The sequence below is a fragment of the Stegastes partitus genome, unplaced genomic scaffold, assembly GCF_000690725.1.
Source record: "Stegastes partitus isolate 25-593 unplaced genomic scaffold, Stegastes_partitus-1.0.2 Scaffold321, whole genome shotgun sequence".
Lineage (NCBI taxonomy): Eukaryota > Metazoa > Chordata > Actinopteri > Pomacentridae > Stegastes > Stegastes partitus.
In genome coordinates, this window is record NW_007578052.1 from 342,028 (window position 1) to 362,493 (window position 20,466).

Genomic DNA, 20,466 nt, shown 5'->3' on the forward strand with positions numbered 1-20,466 from the left:
GTCATAACTGTAAATGTGGCCACTCAGACAAATCTAAATGTCCAATGTGTCTCCATTACACATCATTTGGTCACATTTCTGAACATCAACAGCAATGAAATAAGAAATCTGACTCTGAACTTAAAGACCCCCCCAGCATAAGAGCACTGAGTCTAAATGTACTGTGACAAATTACAAACTGCGCCATTATCGACAACTGTGCAATAATTGCGACATACAATACAAGCCGTTCTCAATACACTCTCGAGGAGCAGCAGCATTACAGCCTTTCACATCAGGGAGATAATGTAATGATGCAGTGACAAAGTGTGTGCGTGTGTGCGTGCGTAGACGTATGCGCCTACACAGTATGTCATTTCTTAAGTGGGTCCATTATGTTTGTGGTCAGTTAATGGTAACCTAATACAAGACAAGCATAAACACACAAGGCCGCACAAACAAGAACACACACTTTCAGGCTGCGTGTAAGTGTAACGTTTATCACAACGGCATACTGTAAGCATTTGTTTAATGGCCAGTGATACTGTGAAACTTCTAATAATAATAGTGTTAGCCTTACTTATATAACATATTTCATACAAGAAACTGAGCCCAAAGTGATTTACAATTGAATGCTTGCATTAAAAATATACATAGAATCAGCATGCACACATGTGATCACTTATGTAATAAAATAACATCAAACAAAAATGGAATTAGAATACAAATTACACATAACATGAGATGGAAAATAAAGCCCACTCAACATAAAAGATTGATTTATATCATAACATTGTAATAAAGTGAAGCAGTGTAAAGCTGAAGTGCAAAAGAAAGTTATGATTTTTTCTTTTCATAAAATGTAACAGGCTGGCTTCCCTGAGATCTCTATTGTTCCATGACTTTGGGACGTAACTGACAAAGGCTGCATCCTTGATTTTCTTTTGGGATCCTCCAATAAACCAGCAGCAGATGACTGCAGTGTTCTTAAAGGCAAATAGTTAACAAGGGAACTAACTACCTTGCTTGATCCCACCTTATTAAGTGCTTTGTAGGGAAAACCTTAACATCGATGTGAAACGTTACAGGAAGTCAGTGCAGACCAGCTACAACTGGACTGATGTATTTTCTCCTCCTCATGCTGGTTAATAGTTCTCACTGGGTACGTTTTTAGAAAAGGCCAGTAAAAAGCGTGATAATCAGATTAGCAGTGGGGAAAGGGGGAAGAAATGTTGTTTTCTTCACATTGTTTGACTGGAAGTTCAGATCTGAATATATGATAACACGGAGACGGGAGAATCGATCCAGGGTGTTCGCTGCCTAACAGCTTTCATCTTTTTCTTAAGAAAGACTTGTGAGATTTAGGTTTGTCCTCATTTGACTTTCAGAAATATTTGCTCATCCATTTTTCATTCCCAAAACACAGGTAATAATTACCTTTAAACATACTATTATTTGTCAGAACACAGTCTCTGTATCCCAAGACTATTCCTTGGTACAAACACAGCGTTGTGTTGAACGGTCTGACTGCGCCCTAATCCTTACTCTCCCGTTGAAGAAGAAGAAGTGCTGGAGTGTCTGTTTCTTTAAACCAATCATAATCATCTTGAGCAGGGCTGAGAATAGGATGCTGACAGTGTTTGTTCAAAATTGTGACGTTGGAATTGTTTTGGTGGAACATTTGCAAGCATTAAAATAGATAATTGCTCTGCTTGTTTTTTTTTTGTTTTTTTTAAAATTGTATTTGTATTTGTATTTTTTCTGAGTTCCATTGTATGTTGTATTGCTTTTATTGTAAGGCGACCTTGAGTGCCGTGAAAGGCGCCTTATTAAATAAAATGTATTATTATTATTATTATTATTATTATAATTCACAGAAAAAAGGGGGGAAACAACTTCTGCAAAACACATAATTCACTTGGCAAAAAAATAATAATAATAATTTTAAAAAAAAATCCTTGTGTATGTTGCTGCCTTGAGATATGAGATAATTGTGGTGTGTCCTGTTGTGAAAAGATTTTTTTAAAAAGTAGCACATACATAGAGAGAAGGACAAAGCTGCTGTGGGACCTGCAACTTAAATCCATGCAAAAACTGAGGTGCAAAAATGACATGACTATTTCTTGGCCTGGCATGAAAGTGAATTAAACATGCAGAGTGATATCAGTTTTCTTATCTGTCTCACTAAAAGACTGCAAAAATCCATAATTGGTCACCTATTTCTTCAGTATTTGTCTTAATCTTGCCCATCTGCAGATTTCCAAGTTGCGACTTATGCACAATAAAGAACAGCCAAAGATTTCCTTTCAGATCTTTTAGACTCTGAGTACCACTTTTCGGAGGTGCAATATTATTGGTAATTCACATCAAGGCTGTTAGCAATATAATGCTGTACTCTGTGTTGCTACTTCACATAATCATAGACTTACAGTGGGGGGGAAACAGAAAATCTATTCACAGTTTATTGAGATAATGTAGTGACCCAAATTTTTGCAACTCAAATTGGACTGTTAAATTACAGAATATATTGTCTTCTTCCAGTTATCAGACCATGCGATGCCCACACTGCACACTTCTTCTGAGGTTCAGTATTTCCAACTGTTACATTTGTCCTGGATTTAAATGTGCAAAATAGTGTGTTGAGTAAAGACATGCATGAAACATCATAATGTTGCTTCTCTTGCAATAAGTGTTCTGCCAGACATCTTTCTACAATGTCTTGTAGTGGAACCATTTTGTATTGTATTTTGTAACCGAGTTTCTTTACCTTTGAGAATATTTAGCTTTTTAAAATATGGGTCTTTATGTGCATATTTGTTTTGTCTTGTGACAGTACAAATGGCTTTTATTTTGAAGGATAAATAGATTTTGGAAGTGGAAAATCCACACCAAAGTGCCATAATAAACTAAGGCAAAATTAAATCAATGTGTAAATCATGATTTAATTGAAATGGTAAATGGTCTGCACGTATATAGGGCTTTTCTACCTTAGCAGCACTCAAAGCACTTTACAATGTGTTTCTCATTCACCCATATATTCATACACCAATAGCAACAGAGCTGCCACACAAGGTGCTGCCTGCCATTGAGAGCAACTTCAGATTCAGTGTCCACCCCAAGGACACTTGAACTGTGGAGGGGCAAGGGATCAAACCGCCAACCTTCCAATCAGATGACAACCGCTCTACCACCTGAGCCACAGCCGCTCATTTCGTTCAAATCTTGTCAGTTTTGAAATTGTGCTTGAGCGCTATTGATTTTGAGATTTCAGATTATTGTCAATCACGATGTCAAGAAAACTAAAGCAGTTTGTTGGAAAGCCAGTGAACCATGCTGCAGTGATATTTTGCTTCCTTATCATATATTTTGTTGAACCAATGATTCTTTGGAATTGCACTTGATTAGTTTGCAAGAGGGATTAAAACTGTGTATTGTAGAAGATAACATTGTGTCACCAACATGTTAAAGAAATTTAAAAACTGAATTATGTAACCTCCAATAATGTATGTGCCATAAATTGAACTAGGCCAGAATATTCCCCGGGTATAAAACAGGCTAGAACACTTTAACCACAGCTATAGTCTGGGTGGAGGTAATTTATGGCCTGATGCACATAAATTCAGTGTCTTGTCTACAAAAAAAAAACTTGAGCAAATGGACAGGAGAAGCTGTGGACAACCTCACTGACGAACATTCAAAGTCACTAAACTGAAACAATCAGAAGTTACAGTCTTCGCAAGCATTTAACTCACAGCTTTATTTACAGCCACACAGAGCCGAGAACATCTCAGCGTGTCCGTGATTAGAAAGGTCATCCTCAGGACATCTGGTCAGCGCTGCAGCAGGACGTGCAGGAAGAAAGAGGACCTTATCGTCAGAGACAACTCTTTCTAAGTGGACGTAAACCTCATATCCGGTAGTGTTTGGCTCTTAAAAACCACACTCCAAACCACCTTGTACTTAGGCCTCGGCCTCCCGTTTGAAACCACTCTCTTCAACTTTCACCAGCGTCGCCATCTAACACACACGCCCAAACCGCCTCGCTTGGTTAAATGAGCATGATGTGCCACGGTGTATAGGAATCCTATGAGACTATCTGCAGTACCACTACACTAAGAGCTGGTTTCTTTTTTCCATGTAATGTAATGTGGTAGATTAACAAGCCATAGGGTCATTTGTATTTTTAATGAGTTAAAAAAAGGATAAATACGAAAAATGCTGACGCCTCTTCAAGGAATTTTGTCTCCCATAAGTAGTGTTTTTAAATGTTGTTGTTTTTTAACAAGGATGAGGTCAAATTGTAGAAATCTTCCCCTGCTCTAGCGCACCCAGTCCAATTCTTGATGTTATAATTTGGATTTTAATTTTGATTTAATAAAACAAATATAAGGCTAAATACATATGTGTGTATTTTCTGTTCTTTTACTGGATGTGTACATTACACATTTTAATTAAGTTTATTTGTTAAAATGTAGTTTTGACAATCCAAACTTTCCCTACGTTTATGTGACTGTAACAGCTGGACATGGTTCTTCGCCCCTAAAATATTTAAAAATGCAAGATAAATAACTGCATTTGTTCACTGAGATTGATTTTTAAAGTGGCACACATTATTTTAATGGCTTAGGTTGACATAATAATAATGTTGGTAACTGCATCAATTTAAGATTGTGCGTATTTAAATTTTCTGTGTTAGTTGATTTGGAAATAAATTCAAGTTGAAATGACTAAATGAAATTGGCTTGATTAAATAATTTTTAAAAATTACGCATATCTTTTTATATGCCTGGAATACAGGGGGCGATCACTATTTGATGGAAACGTGACTCCAACTCCATCAAGTTAAGATGCCAGAATACAAAAGGTTGAAACAACTAATTTAATCTGTCACATTTCTTTTATCTAATGTGTAAGACCTGCATTTTAGCAATACCTAAAGCTGTTAAATAAATGTAGTGGACTAGACAGTACAATGTTTACCTCTAAAATGTAATGGAGCGGAAGTGTAAAATACTATATAATGGAAATACTCAAGTACAACTACCTGTAAACTATACGAGTTGTGTCAGAAAAGCTCCAGGACTGGTGTCACAAGAGATATATTACAAACCCAAACAACAAACTACCAGTTTTCCTCTTCAGACGATCAACCAGCACGTCTACAAAGACATCCTGTGGCGTTAGCTTTGTTCAGAGGCGAGAGTTGTGGCAGGACAAGTGGTGGCTGCTTCACCATGACAACACTCCTGCTCACAACGCCCTGAGCATCCCACAGTTCCTGGCTGAGAATAATATCGCCGTACTGGAGCAACCTCCCTACTCGCCCGTGTGACTGCTTTCTCTTCCCCAAGCTCAAGGGGGTCATCATAGGGACCTGTTTTGAAGACGTGGACAACATCAAGATGACTGTGATGATGGAGCTGCGGAGGATCCCGGAAGAATCCTTCCAGAAGTGCATGGCGGTGTAGCAGAGAAGGCTGGGGAAGTGTGGAAAACTTGTAGTTTGGATTTGAAATATATCTTTGTGACACCAGTCCTGAAACTTTTTCTGACAAACCTCGTACTTACGACAGTAGGTTTACTGACTTACTTTCCACCAGTTGCAGCACAACAACAACATCAGCACACTGACAGGAGCTGGGACTCAAACTATTTCCACTGACTTCACTGGTTTCTACGTCACACAGAGGCCTGATACAAGACACGGTGTACAAAAAGGAAACAACAAAATGAGAATATACTGAAAATGATTCATTTATTTATTTCAGCCTGAAAACATGACATTGCAAAACACAAAAAACACTCAATTGCGGTTTTTAAAATGCTCTACACAAACGGAGCGAAATGGCTTCGTATCTGCTCCACCCACATTTATCAACTAATAAGTCCTACAACCCTCAGTGCTATTTAACTAAAAGGACCATTCCCATGGATTAGATGGAAAACCCTTGAAGAATTCAAATGGTACACCTGCATACTGTCACTTCACTGAACTGCCAGTAGAAATCCAAATATCACGTGTTACATGAGTTTTCAGAGTCAGTCACAAGATGTGCTTGAGCTCCTAAAACTAAACATGTAGAAAAGAAAAATGCAACTCAAGTCTGTTGATTTGTCTGTCAGTGTGATATCAACATAGAGAGTATAAATGCTTGGTCCTTGGTTTGTGTGTATGATCGGCAAGTGTGTGTGTTTAGTCAGAGTCTTCCTCTGAGCTGGCAGGCGTGGACACTGCCTCCTCCTCCTCCTCGTCTTCTGATTGCTGGTTGAAAAAAAGAAAACCAGAAAGAACAACTGATCAAACTGAGGTTTCAAGCAGTTTGAGAGTTTTTGCTCTTGTCAACTTTTAACAACTTTCAGATATTTTTTAACTGCAATATGAAGTCCTGCACCTCAACTGAAACAGAGCAGCTATTGTTTCATGTCAAGAGAACTCAACAGTAGTTTCTGGGCAGTATGACAGCTACAAAGCCATCAGTTATAAACAATAAAAACAAAAGTTGAATTTCTTTGTATATTCTACAAAAATGCCAAAACCTGGAATTAACATGTACAACATTTATCCAAGATCCCACAGATATATATAAATATATATATATATATATATATAGAGAGAGAGAGAGAGAGCTCATTACAGATACATCAGAAACTATACATTTCAACACAGTCGTGCCATTTTATGTCCATTTCAGTTTTTGCACGAGCACAGACAGGTTCACTTTTGAAAGGATCATTATCAAAAATGTTTCTTTTTGTAAAAACACCTTTAGATATTTTTCATACATTCATCTTCATATATCATTGCACTATTTATATAAACTTGAATACCAGTGTGGTTATAGCTGCATACACTGATACAGTGGAAATACAAAGTGCTCTGTTAGTCTCACACTCACATTATCTCTCAGTTTCTGTTTGTCGTTCCCTCTTTGGCTCTTGCTTTCCCTTTGTTTTGTCTGCAGCTTCGGTTACAAGTCCTCTCCTTCCCTTCTAGCTGTCCCTTCATCAGATCAGCTTCACCATGTCGAACATTATTATAAAAGTCTCTCCTCCTTCTATCATGAGCAAATTCGATTCATTCAAGATTCACTCATGATACAGATCTAAGAAGAAAATGCCTCGTTCTCACTGAGCAGCTATTTATTTGTATTTTTAAAAATAACCTAAGCAAGCAGCTTTTCAGCCACAAGAAATCTTACTGTTGTCTCCAATTTAATGCTGACATCTGTTTAGAACCTCATAGACAAGCATCATAGTCCAGCTGTTTAGTTTCAGTCAAGTAATAGCAGTTAAAAAAAACAACTTTATATTCAAAACGTCGCTCAGTAGAATCTCTGCTCTGTGTGATGTCCAAATTTTGTGGTCAACAGAAGGAAAAAAACCACAAACCATGAATGATCTAATAATGACTGCGGCTGGAGCCATTGTCTGATCATTTATGGTCTGTCTGTCTGTCTGATAACATTCATCATTACTGGTTTTACCTTCTTCCTCTTGGACTTGCTCTTGTGGTCAGAATCTGATGAGCTCTCCTCGCTGGTCTCGATGAACTCTTTGCTCTTGAAGCTGTCGTTGCCTCCTCCCCGCTCCCTGTCCTTGTCTCCTCCGGCAGACTTCCTCTTCTTGTCGTCCTTTTTGCCTCCAGATTTTTTACTCTCTCTAATGGGTAAAGGGCAGAGAGGGGGGAAAAAAAGTTGCAGATTTAAGAGCGGCTTATTAAGAAATGAAGGAAAACACGAGCTTGTGTGCGGCAAGCCTTACTTCTTGGAACTGGACGTCGATCCTCCACCGCTCTCTTTGTACTCTTTCTTTGCTTTGTCATACTGTCTCTTCGCCTCGCCGGCTTTTGTTTCCCACTCCTGAAGGACAGCAGGAGAGTTACAGGGTGAACAAATCGGCAGTAAATATATGAATAAAGCCTACACACATCATTGCTTGTCTGGGTATACACTGCTTTGGAATAGGACAAATTCCAGTTATAGTTTGCTGAGATGCTCTATACAACTTCAGAATCATTTAGTGATTTTTTTAAATGACTTTTACTTAGATCAGGTATTGCACAGACATTTTAACACACACTCTGCTGTATATATATCAATTCCTTCTAAATATAAAATGTAATCTGTTATAAGATACTCAAGAGTTTGCTCTAGTGTCTCACACATAATCTAAAAATCTAAACTCTATTGTATAGTGCAGCACATTTAGGAGATAATTCTGCTGGTTCATCACTAGAAATGGCCTTTTTTTATTTTTAAATCACTGCAATTTGATTCAGTGTGATTACAAAAACATTGATAACAGCCACTTCTAATGAGTAGGGTTTTGAGAACAGAAGACTAAAACTAAAGCAAATTCTCTCTCTTCACTCTTGTTTACCTCCTTCTCGTCTTTGCCCAGTTGTCTCCACATCTCTCCGGCCTTCTTAGAGATCTCTGTGATAGAGATGCCAGGGTTCTCTGACTTGATTCGCTCGCGGCTGGAGTTGAGCCAAAGCATGTAGGCACTCATCGGCCTCTTGGGCCCGCCGCTGTCCTTCTGCTTCTTCTGCTCAGAAAAGAGGAAGACGGTGGTAAGTAAATGCATGCAGTTATACGGGTTAATATATAATCGGTTTGTGAGGTAAAGGGCTGAAAAAAGTAACATTTTCTGCCTGCATCTCATCTCATTTCAACCCTTATGCACAAATATTTCTTATTTTCACTCTCACCTCTTTGCGTGGCTTCCTTTCTTTTTTCTCTTTCACCACTTTGACCTTTTTGGGTTTCTTCTTCTTCGCGCTCTCATCTTCGCTTTCTTCACCTTCTTCACTGCTGTCACTTGCTGAAGCATTGCTGTCGTACCTGATTGAAGGCGGCAGAGAAACAGAAGAAGAAATGAGGATGGTGACGTTAGCTTAGTCAAACAAGCCAGAGAGGAAAAATATCTGGTTAAGATATAAGCTTAGGTCACTTACTCCTCTGCAATGTCATCATCTTCTTCTCCAGGGTTGAAAGACTCATCTGAAGAGTGACGACAAGAAAGCCCACAATCAAACCTGCTGATCTTCTTAATATACTGGCTTCCTCTGTCATAGTTAGACTGTTACTCACCACTTCCGCCGTCCGATTCGTCGCTGTCATTGCCCTCCTCTCTGATCTTGCCCTCAGCCTTCATCCTCTCCAGGTAGGCATCATGCTGGTCATCGTCCGAGTCGCTGTACTCGTCAATTTTACCCTTCATGCCCTGGAAATAGACTGCAAGGTTAACACAAAAAGCCCCACAAAGCAATTCTACCCACAATACAGCATTCCCACAGTGGAATCCAAACATTAGCCCTCAGGGCTTATTATCATCATTACAATTATTACTTTCCTTAAAATAAAGACTTAAAATGTCAATTTACAATAAAATAAAATAGTGAAATCAGTCAATTCTGTTACATTTGAGAAGCTGGATACAGCGCATTTTGCATTTTTGCCAACTGGAAGACTTGAACGATTTATTGATTATCAAAAATAGTTGTAGTTAATTACATTTCTGCAGTGAGCTTATAACATTTCAAGTTGATTTAAAGGGGCAGAAGCCTTACTCAGGACAGGACAGATTGGAACCATGTCTCCAACACAAAAGCATTACTGTATTTAAAAAAACAACAACAACAACAAAAAAAACTTATTTCACATTCCTCTAATTTCTGCTTTTTTGCTGGAAATGTCTTAATGGCTCCAGGCATTTCAGGCCTTTAATTCCTTCACTTTGCTGTGTAGTTAAGGCAATTTGTCACAATTTCAGTTTCATGAATCTCCAACCTCATTCAGAAATTCTCCCTGTGTCCTGAGGGCCAATCCATGCTTTTTGCTTCTGTGTGCGCAGACAAGTATGGACTTTGAAAGTGGAGCATGGACACGCATGTATTTTCATTCTTACTACGTTTGGTTTGTCAGCCTGCGACGTAGACAGTTGCATTCCCCCTCACATCGAACACAGAATAACAGGGATGTAGCCACCAGTTATGGATTACCCTGAGCATCATTTGCAGACATAGCACAGGATTTCTGGAGAAATAAGGACTTCCTGGTGCTTTCCGTTGAGGCTTACAGTTCTGCAGAATATCTTCCTCTTCTGCAATTTATCAGGAACAATACTAGAGGACTTTGTGGCTCGGGGCTAACTGTGCTGTAATGTCATCTTAAAGACCAAAGTCAAATGATTATCTTATCCCCACCAGAAGGTTTTTCCCATCACCATGCATCAGTATGAACGTCTGCCAGTGGACGGACAAGTCAAGGAGGCCATTATTAAAACGACAACAGGAAATGGGGAGCAGGTCCATTCATTTTCATGACCTACTCTGCTGACCCCATCGCCTAGCAACAGACGGCCTTGTTAGCAGCAAAACCGAGTTGATCTTTGACTGTGTTGTCAGACGTGGCAGGAGCTTGTACATGTCAACAGAACAAAATGGGAAATGCAATCAGCACTGCCTATGTGAGGCAGTGGGCATGATGACAACGTTGTCAAGTGTTAAAGCACACCAAAAGCCCCCCAGGCCACACATTAGTCAGCATGATGCAAACAAACCCACACAGAGTTATCAGTCACACACGATCCTTCACCCCCTGATGTTCCATGATTAGTCATAAATCACTTCAGATGTATCCGGTTCAGCACCAATTGTTTCGGTAATATCAATCAAATCAAGATCATTGGACACGATCGTCATAACAGGCACACACATCAGCAGCACGCCATGCAAGCAGAAATCACTCCACACAAACAAAATCAAGTGTCTAATCCACATGTGACGCCCATTACCATACCCACCTTCTTCTACAAGGCACAAGGACAGACACACAGGAGAAGGGCAACAAACATCAATATCTGGGATGGAAGTGTGGAAAACCTGTGCAATATCTCTGTTTAACAAACTGCAAGATGTTTTAAATATATGTCTTTACCTCTTTGAAGCCTCTGTTCTTGATGTTGAGCTTCTTGGCGTTAACAAAGTCAAACAGTTTGCCATACTCCTCTCTAAAAATGGATTAAGAGGAAAACCAGGAGTTAGTTAGTTTGGGTTTAAAATAACTAGACAAGTTAATGGCTTTGTAATATGATCTAAAATCTATATCACAATAAGTAACTTCACCTGCTAGAACGAAGGATGGCTAACAAGCCTAACTTTAGTTTAGCAGAAAAACATCTAAAACTCTATGCTGTATGCGTCCATGCTCTTTACACAATTTTACAAAATATCATCAGTATGTGATTAATGTTATCTGAGTACTTGTTGGTACTCAAACCTAGGTGTCTAGCACAGCATTTCTTAAAGATGTTTTAAAAAATAGCAAACAGTCACATAGTAGTATCCCAATTATTATCATTTCTGGAGTGAGTAAAATATCTTTAAGGCTTCAGAAACTGCGATAAGCCACTAGCCTTTTTTATGTTACTACAACAACAACAATACAAGGAACATGGCATGCAAACACCTTATCCAGGGTTTCTGATCATACTGCATCCTGACCTTTAGTTTCATAGCAGGTAGTACAATATGAAAAGAAAGTAAAAGCCTCACAACTCTAATGCAGAGGATGACTTCTAGTGCTTGCTGGTATTATGTTACATTGCTGGTGATAAGTCAAATCAGCAAAGTGTTAAATGCCAGCAGACAAAAACCAAAGTGGATTCACCCTCTTCTGCCAAAGCTGTTACACAAAGTGTCTGGAATGTGACGGAGCAGAAGAGTTGCCTATATTGATTCTAAACTTAGTTGACCTCAGAATAATATGGACATGAATATAAATAACCAGGTTCCCCTATGAACCTCGTAAACATCACATCCTAAATGTGATCAAAACCAGTTTAAGACTCATCGCTGGGATACTTGTGCGTAAGAAAAACTGTTTATTGACTTTGGTTGTTAGAGTTTCTGAGTGCAGCAGCCTCACCTTTCAATGCTGCTGAAAGTATACTGATTTCCCTGCTTGGTTTCAATCTCAAAGTCAAATGAACGTGTTGTGGTGGTGCCTCTGGCGAAGTTGACACAGGAAATCTCCTCAAAGCGCAGGTGAACGGGGGGCTTGTGGACGTAGATGAAGCCTCTTTCCAGAGGATAGAGGAGGCCTGAAGATGCCTTGTAGGAGCAGGTGATGCACTGAGCCCCAGAGTGGCTGAGGAAGAAGAGACGGAAGATCAAAGAGTGACGTAAATTTTTATTAGATGTTCTTAATTGTGCAAAAAAAAAAAAAAAAAAATCTGTTTTAAATGTGTGTATGAGAGGCCTACCCTTGGAAGTTTCCAGGTACAGTGATCTTGCGGTTGACGAGGGCCTTCATCACCCTACTGACCATTTCATAAAGAGATCCTGACATGTTCTTACTGAGTTTACCCTCAAAACGACGCTCCACATCCTCCCTGTTACACATAGAAGAAAAAAATTATTTAAGACCTTAAAAATAACAGTATTTTGGGATTTGTAAGCAGCAATGCAAAGACCATAAGTTGTCACTGATGCAACCATAAACACATGATGTTATTCCCCCAAACCTTTGGTTCCCCCTAGTGGACATAAACTTTACAACATTAAAAAGTTAGTGTTAAATGCACAGTTGGAAATATAAATAGGCTCCACAGAGCCCAAAAAATCCTGGCAGACTTTATTGTCACATACTTACTCGCTCATGTTAAGGGTGAGGTTGATATCCTCTTCTTTGGAGAAGAGCAGAATGAGAAAGTGATAACGTGTCTGACCCTGCTTGATGGGAGGATCCAGACTGATCTATGAGGACATTGTGAAAACAACAAACAGAAAATAAAAAATGTGACGAGTTAACTTCACACACACAGATAAACAAAGGTGAGACATGAAGAGACAAAAGTCCACTTACCACAAAGAACATCTGTCTCTGATCCTTGTGTGGCAGCAGGAAGAGACGGAGGACGGTGGTGTAGGGAATCTTGTAGTCAAACGTCTTACCGTGCAGGTGAAGGAACGTCGGGTAGATACGAATATCATATCTTAAAGGAGAGAAAATTAGAAACAAAAGAGCCTTCTAATTAATTTCCTAACTAAGGCAATTGTTTGAGCAAATTCACCTGTAACACAAAATCTATGTTTCAATAAATGAATCAGTCATTTTAGGGTTAGTTTTCAATCAGTGTTATAACTTAAATAAGGAGTTATCTGAGTGATTGTATTTTTGTGTTTAAATGTCGATCCTCTACCTTCCTCTGGGTGTGAGACACTGCAGCTCTTTGAAGATACACACAGCGTCTCCTGTGGCCTGGATCACATCAGCCTTAGACAACACATTCTGGGCAAACGCCTGAAGGAAAACATACTTTTAGAACTATCACATAAACGTATTTTTAAAAAACGACAGGGCTTTATGAAGGGGAAACCATGGAAGCAGAGCATCCTTCCTCACCTCCACCGGGTCTTGTCGTTCGTCAGCCTGGCTGGGTGGGACGTAGAATCGGACCTCCATGAGCGAGACCTCTGTGTCGTCATTTTGGTGAAACTCCAGAGTGACTTCGTTCTTCCCTGTGGCACACTGGGACACGTTGGACAGCGGGACCTCGAACGCTGTGCTGTCATTGACGTCGAATGATAACAGTGGTCCTGTGATAGAAAGAGCAAACAGTGAGCTCTTTCAAGTCATTCCGCTATTATTATACAACCAGGCCAAATGTCTAATGTCATGTAGGTCCTACAGATCTTCGACAGATCATTTTGGCTAATGAAAATACATGTTCAAATTATATCATCTTGACTGCAACTTTCACTGTACTTGTAATTTTCAGAAAATAACTTATTTATGCAAATATACTAGAGCCACAATATGGCAGTATTACTCTTGCAGTTTGGTGTATTTTTACCTGAGAACTTGGCTGTTCCCCAGTTCCAGCCCTTCACACACATGTCCTTCTCCGTCAGCTCCAACTTGTAGTTTGCCTTGAAGAACTCAGAAATCTTCTCAAAGTCCTAACGGTGGGGGAAAAAAAGTGGTGAGGAGACACGAGTTAAGGCAGAAAAAGAAGTTGACAGGAGAGGAAGCGATGAAAACAAACAAGGAGAGGAAAGCTCAAAGTTAGCAAGGTAGTAAAAGCACTGGCTCTGCATGGGTCAAAGCTTATAAAAACACCACCTAAAAAGAAGGAGGAGGGATGGAGGATAATTAATCACAACGCAATTGTAACAACGCCTGGCCGCCCGGGCCTCCTGGGAACACAGGAGGTGAATGTAATCCATCCGCCTGTTCTGTCCTCCACCTCCTCCACACCACCACTGACAATCAGCCTGTTTATTTATCCTGCAGGCCCACTTACAACTGGAGAGGACTCACACACAGCGACAAACACACAGTCAATCACACAAATGCACACACATACACACACAGTCCCAGTAATACAACACATGTGGAAGTGATTGTGGTGTGCGAGTGTGTGCAGGGCAGAGCGAGACTCTGTGGGAAACCGAATTTACGCACCTGGATATCTGCCTGTCTATAAGGTTATTATAGCTAATTAGAGCCCAGAGAATCAGAGTGTGTGTGTGAGTGTGAGTGTGAGTGTGTGTGTGTGTGTGTGTGTGTGTGTGTGTGTGTGTGTGTGTGTGCGTGTGCGCGCGTGTGCGTGTGTGTGTGTACACTCAACTCAAGTTCATCAACATGTTTGTTGACCAGGATTAAGGCGTTGTTTAGATAGGAGACCATGTGTCAGCAGATGTGTAAATGCATAAAATCAAGAGTTTGTGCAGTTCCCAACTCCTCGTTACAGTTTTGGCAGATTTGTTGTTGCGCAGCTCATTTAATCATAATAAACAAAGAACCACCATCACAGATACACACACTTACTCAACATGACCACCCTGACTGACTAGTAAAATTTTCAAACCTGCTCTCCATCCACAAGAAACACTGGTTTTATCACATCAATACTTTTGTCCAAAAAGGCTAAGTATCATTTAAAAATATGTCTTTACTAGTGTCAGTATCATTCATGAGTTTCAGTGCTAAAAAGATTTTTATATTTTTTATTAACCCATTTTCATCATTAACAAAATTTTACATCTTGTGTAAAAACAGGCAGCTGTACAAGAGCTTTGCCTAAATAGAATATAGAAAAAAATTATACTGTTTTAAATTGGGCCAAGGAAGACTATAAATCTGACATCCAAGCTTAACTTTTGGTGCTTCAAAGTCTGGACGCATACTTCATCTAGAACTAAAACATTTGAGGTTTCAAACAGAGAACTAAACAGAAATTCCAATCTGAGTGTGCGTTCAATTACGACTGCAACTAATACAATTACAATCGTCTGTTAATCCAACAATTATTTTCTCAATCAAAGCACTTGTGTTGGCTATAAAATCTCTGAACGATACAACATGCTGATTAACATTTTTCTACAGCCCAAGGCGTTGTCTTTTGTCTGCAACACATTTTCAGTTAAAAATTATAAGAACATTGAATACTCATGTTTAAAATGCCACAACTAGGTCATATATGTTTTCAAGATCTGTGCCTTAAATGACAATTAATAAAGTCAGTTAAGTTTCTGTCCCCTGACTAACAGCTTTACATTCAGTGCAAGACTTTGGAACTTGACAGTTCGAAACCTGAAGCCTGAACAGCACTAAGACTCAAAAGCCAGCCCCAACAGTACAATGCAAGCGCACTGGGCTGCTGCATATGTTCAGCAGGACACTGGTAATGACAACAATGATGTTTTGCACTAATTACAGTCTAAACATGTACGTGACATGAACAGAACAGGCGTACATGCCTCTGCACCTCCTGATGACAATTACAGGTCAGCTACATAACAGACCCTGACAGAGATTCACAGTCTTGCTCAAGGACACTTCATAGGGACAAATGAATCAAAGTGTCTGCTCTGCACGCCAGCAGTTAAACCTCCAGCCAATTCTCGATTACCGACACTAACTGTGGGATAATAAACAATGACATCACGGCCTGTGCTCCAGGACGAGAGGATCCATCTCCCCAGAAAATACGCTGATTAACCCCAGGAGACAACCAAGCACTCCAGGTTATACCCGCTGCTCCATCCCGGTACTGTACTTGCGTGTTGACATTCCCCATACACTCGGAGCAGCAGGAAAAAGGAAAGAAAAAACGGTGATAAAAAACAAACACGACCACAAATTTTTTTCTTGTCTGTTTTCTGGGCCAAATTGTTTCAGTGGATTGATATAAACACTGACTCACATGAGCCGATGATTACACTGTTTATGGAACACACATGCTAGCGCTGGTTTCCCTCATTAATCCCATTAGGAGCTTTGGGGAGAAGAGCCGACTCATTCACATACCTTTGATAGAAACCCACACACTCATGCACACTCAAGCGGTGGCAGTTTCGCAAGATGGTAGTGTTTTTTCCTGTGGAAATGTCAGACAGGGAATGGCAGTTGTTTATCGGTGGTCCCTTTGCTTGCGTTACATCCCCCGTCATAAACACAGCACTGAGCAAACCAGCAGTGTGTGTCAGTCTGAAATATTCCACTGTTGCCTTGTTATCCTCTGAATAAGGTAACAATTATTTCCCAGAAACAGAAAGGAAAGATTTAGAGTCCGGAAAAATGAGGACAGAATCTTAAGAGCCTGATCAGCCGTCTGAACCTCAAAAAACTGTAAAACCAATGCTTAATTGCACACACATTAATCTACAGAGGAGCCTGCATGCATGCCATGTGTCTCCAGAACTCACCGTGTCCCTGAAGCCATCATATTTGTAGATGTGTCCCGTGCTGGTGCCGAGTTTGATGCCGTGACCTAAACACACTCGTCTCCACTGGGCCATGTTCAGCTCGCCAGCTGGGATGCTGTCCACCTTCCCCGTCTTGCTGCTCTTGTAAACCACATTCTGCTTGCTGAAACGCAACCGCCCGTCATTCTGCAGCGACAAAAGAAAGAAATACAGGCAGAAAAAAAGCTGTGTTAAAATGCTGGAAGTAAAGGTTAATGACAGAGTTTGTTAATAGTAAAGCTGTAAAGAGAAGTCCAATATTCAATTAGTCACCTGATAAAAAGCAACTGATTCCATTCTGATTATTGTGTAAGTCAAATTCTAAAAATTCCAGAAGTAATTTACTGGTTCCAACTTCTCTAATGTGATTTTTATTTTTCAAACCCAATGATTACCTAAAAAAATAATATGGAGATTAATTGATATTGATGTGCCAATTTTGTCACATAGCTGATAGACACAACTTAATTTTATCCAGACACAATCCAGTCAACTTGTTCTGGATTATCACTTTTCTGCTGGGATGCTCAATGTAATGCTGCAGCTCTCTTATGGTCCTAATTATCCCTGGCTAAATGTAGGCCACTATTATTCCAAGTTACTTACTTTTCTTAATTACCTAATTTGCATATCACACAAAGAACTGTAAATATTCACAGCTAAAATATATTGTGATATAATAATTTGAATTTGCAACTTCTCAGTGATACACTTATGACAAATGTAGCCCAGTTTTAGTGTAAACATTATTACATTTACGGTTACGGTTAGCAAAAAAAAGATTCTGGACTAAATGAGAGTGAAGGTAGACAGAACCTAAGTATAGCCCACTTTTAGAACAATCAAATGATCATATTCTTGCACCTTATCAATTTCTTTGTGTATGTCTCAGGAAATACACAGGAGGCTACTCCTTTAAGTCCCGTACCTTATATGACTAAATAATTTTATAAAAACAACAACTATATTATGGATCATAACCCCTGATCAACCATAAAGAAAACATTAGTTCCATAGAAGAACATACAGAACAAAAAAGCCAGCATGCAAATGGTCTTCTTTTGTGGCACAAAGAAGCAGCTAAAAATGTCATTTCTGTTTCTATCCTTTTTATCTACCTAAAAAACAATTCACTTTAGCCAATTGTGCACCAAAAGTCAGGTGTGGCTTTAAAGAATAATGATCAGATAATGTGACCAGTACACAGACACTAACTTGACCATTAACTGCAAAAGGCCACCTTAAAATGCAGATTTATTCAAATGACACGATGACACAGATGACAAGAGAAGGGTAAGATCGAGTTATTGGCATGCTGGCAGCTAGCATGCAGAAATTGTGTCAGACAATACGGGAGGACAGACAATCTGCCACATGATGCTTCTGATAAACGTGTCTATGAATGTGACATTACATGATCAAGTCCCCCAAGATAAATATTGCAGAGCCGTTCAGAAAGAGCGGGACAGCATTTAACAGGCAGCATCAACAACCTCATTAACTCTGTGTCAGGGATGTGCGACTTGTTGCTGGCATGTCATTTCTGGTCTATGACCCCAGTCTCAATCTGCTCGTTATAATCCCCAATATAGTTTCATGATGTCCAAATCTGTGTTAAAAGGAATGGATCTATTGAATGTTGTATTTACATTTTTGTTTAGTGGAATGTAGTGAATATGTTGAAGTATCTGGAAATCAGGTTTCTACACATCAGTTTAGAGAGCAGAGGTGATGATGAAGATACTAACCCAGGAGCCTTTAACTTCCTGGTAGATTTCGTTGAACTCAAGCGTGTCTCCCATTTCGGCGACAGGCGATAACTGGTGCTCTGCAGACAGACAGACAGACAGACAGGTAGACAGACGAAACTTCATTAGATACAAGCGGACATCCACACGGTTTAAAGCAAGCATGATAAGCATCAGTGGGTTTTCAGCCCTGTTTTCCGTTTGGAGCATGAAGTTTGCATTTCTCCTTAAAACGGTCATTTTCACTGCAAGCCTGATGCTGATGAAAACATGTTCAGACATGGCAGTCACTGAGCCACACTGACTCAAACAGTGGACCGCAAAGAGCAATAAACCTGTTGCAAAATCAGTATTATACGTATTTGATGTCAGCTTTAGCTTTTCTTTTTGAGGTTCGATATTTCAGACTCACAGTTAAAAGCGCTGGTTAAAGTTGCGAGCTAGCTTATAGCTAACGTCACTGACTGTTGGCAATGAATTCCAGACAACACAGTTTAGCGAACATTTAAACCGGTATTTTCTTTGTACATTAATCTGTTAGTTGAGTCTTACAGCTCAGCAACACAAAAGATAACCTACATCCATGCTACGCAACTAACAATAGCTAGGCTAACTTGAAGTGGATAGGGAGCGCTTCTTTTATGGCACAATGTAGCACGGTTGCCAGATAAAGAGGATATGCTCGGCAGCGCCGCCCCGTAGAGACAAGCCGCACTTTAAATTGAGCGCTCCACCAGAACTAGGCCGGCGTGAACAAATCAACTGATGTTTTGAGTTAATTTAGCAAACGATGTAGCTCGAAATAAAGCACGTATGCAACGTATATCATCTCGTTGCTTACTACCACACCTAAATTAGATTCTAAATACACGAAAAAATACAAGTTGAAAACTTCACGTCTTACTATGACTGTGTTGAGCAGCTTCGCCTGTTTCCCGCGTGTAGCATCGGGAGCTAGCGCGACGTCACAGGAAAAACCAGAGGAGATTTGTATTTGCTTCCGGGTTGGCGAAGGTTTTTTTTAAAACTATTAAAGCCGTCTGTGGAAGGTACACGCAGTCTTTAGTGGTTTAGAAGCAAATGTCCGTGAAGAATTTGAAATATAAAGTCGCTCATAGCAAGTCCTGTTTAAAAACGGAGGGTTTTTACTGAGTCTGCGCGGAGCAACGCGGAGTGCAGTGATCATCGATGACCACTGGGTGGCGCACAACACAGCCATTGAAACTGGTAAGGTGTACTTTTATTACTAATGTCAAAACTGTTCTAAAAAGCATTCTTAAACACAGAGTGCAACAAATAGGAGCAAGCATGTCTCTAATCGTTGACAAAGGAGAGTTTAATGTGGATGTTACATCATTAATCCCACTCCACGTTGTTATTTAGATTTTAAAATTTTATAAAACAGAGCAGATTTATTATGAGGAGGAAGGCCCTGGATCAATTAAAAGTAATGCTGAGATTAACCAGCTAGGGAGCCACGGGGGTAAATGTGCACAATTTGTTTAGTAATTTGATTAAACAAATATTTTTTTAAAAATGCAACATAAACACAAAACTGAAAAAGTATAAACTTATTCAAGACGGGGTTTCATAGGCCTTGGATCAGCAGCAATTAAAGGCCTTTATCATGCCAGGTGAAACGCTTTAGCGAACATATTTTCTGTTACATCCAGTTGAAATACAGTAACCGTGGGTCTTTTGTGGGGCCCCTGCAGTCCTGGGCCCCCAGTTTAATCCAGCCTTGAGGATACACTGTCAGTCCGCATAACCAAGCCACTTTATTCAACCATATAAACCGGTCGGCCTAAAGGATTTGGGATATTTGAGCGATTATGGAAGGATTTTACCAAGAGGCCCAGTTCTGTTTTTTGCACATATAACTTGGATCCAGGACAAATAGAGGATGAGCAACGATGCTTTGGCCTTGAAACCTCTCGTACATGCGCACAAGCGGGCGCGCCACGGAGCCGCAGGTGTGCTGAG

The 20,466-nt window shown here is 39.8% G+C and overlaps 1 protein-coding gene across 2 annotated transcripts; it reads right to left on the reverse strand.

Moving 5' to 3' along the window:
* Window positions 1-5,715: 5,715 nt before the first annotated feature.
* ssrp1a (structure specific recognition protein 1a) lies at window positions 5,716-19,464 on the reverse strand. 2 transcript variants are annotated; one of them, XM_008283627.1, is made up of 19 exons: window positions 19,388-19,464; window positions 18,484-18,563; window positions 16,697-16,882; window positions 13,840-13,945; window positions 13,389-13,582; window positions 13,186-13,286; window positions 12,849-12,978; window positions 12,636-12,739; window positions 12,247-12,375; window positions 11,910-12,131; window positions 10,920-10,992; window positions 10,786-10,791; window positions 9,072-9,204; window positions 8,936-8,981; window positions 8,690-8,822; window positions 8,359-8,526; window positions 7,741-7,838; window positions 7,464-7,638; window positions 5,716-6,241 (listed from the first exon to the last, which is right to left on the reverse strand). In XM_008283627.1, the coding sequence occupies exons 2-19, from the start codon at window positions 18,535-18,537 to the stop codon at window positions 6,173-6,175; spliced, it is 2,127 nt and encodes a 708-aa protein (XP_008281849.1). In that variant the 5' UTR covers window positions 18,538-18,563; window positions 19,388-19,464; the 3' UTR covers window positions 5,716-6,172. The 2 variants fall into 2 exon arrangements, with proteins under 2 accessions (XP_008281849.1, XP_008281850.1); XM_008283628.1 differs by lacking the exon at window positions 10,786-10,791.
* Window positions 19,465-20,466: the final 1,002 nt, after the last annotated feature.

Coding starts and splice junctions, on each gene's coding strand:
- ssrp1a (XM_008283627.1), bottom strand. CDS start 18,537: ATGGGAGACACGCTTGAGTTCAACGAAATCTACCAGGAAGTTAAAGGC. Junction 13,946..16,696: donor ATGATGGCTTCAGGGACACG/GTGAGTTCTGGA, acceptor CCCCACCGTTAG/GACTTTGAGAAGATTTCTGA. Junction 8,527..8,689: donor AAAGGAAGCCACGCAAAGAG/GTGAGAGTGAAA, acceptor TTTTCTGAGCAG/AAGAAGCAGAAGGACAGCGG.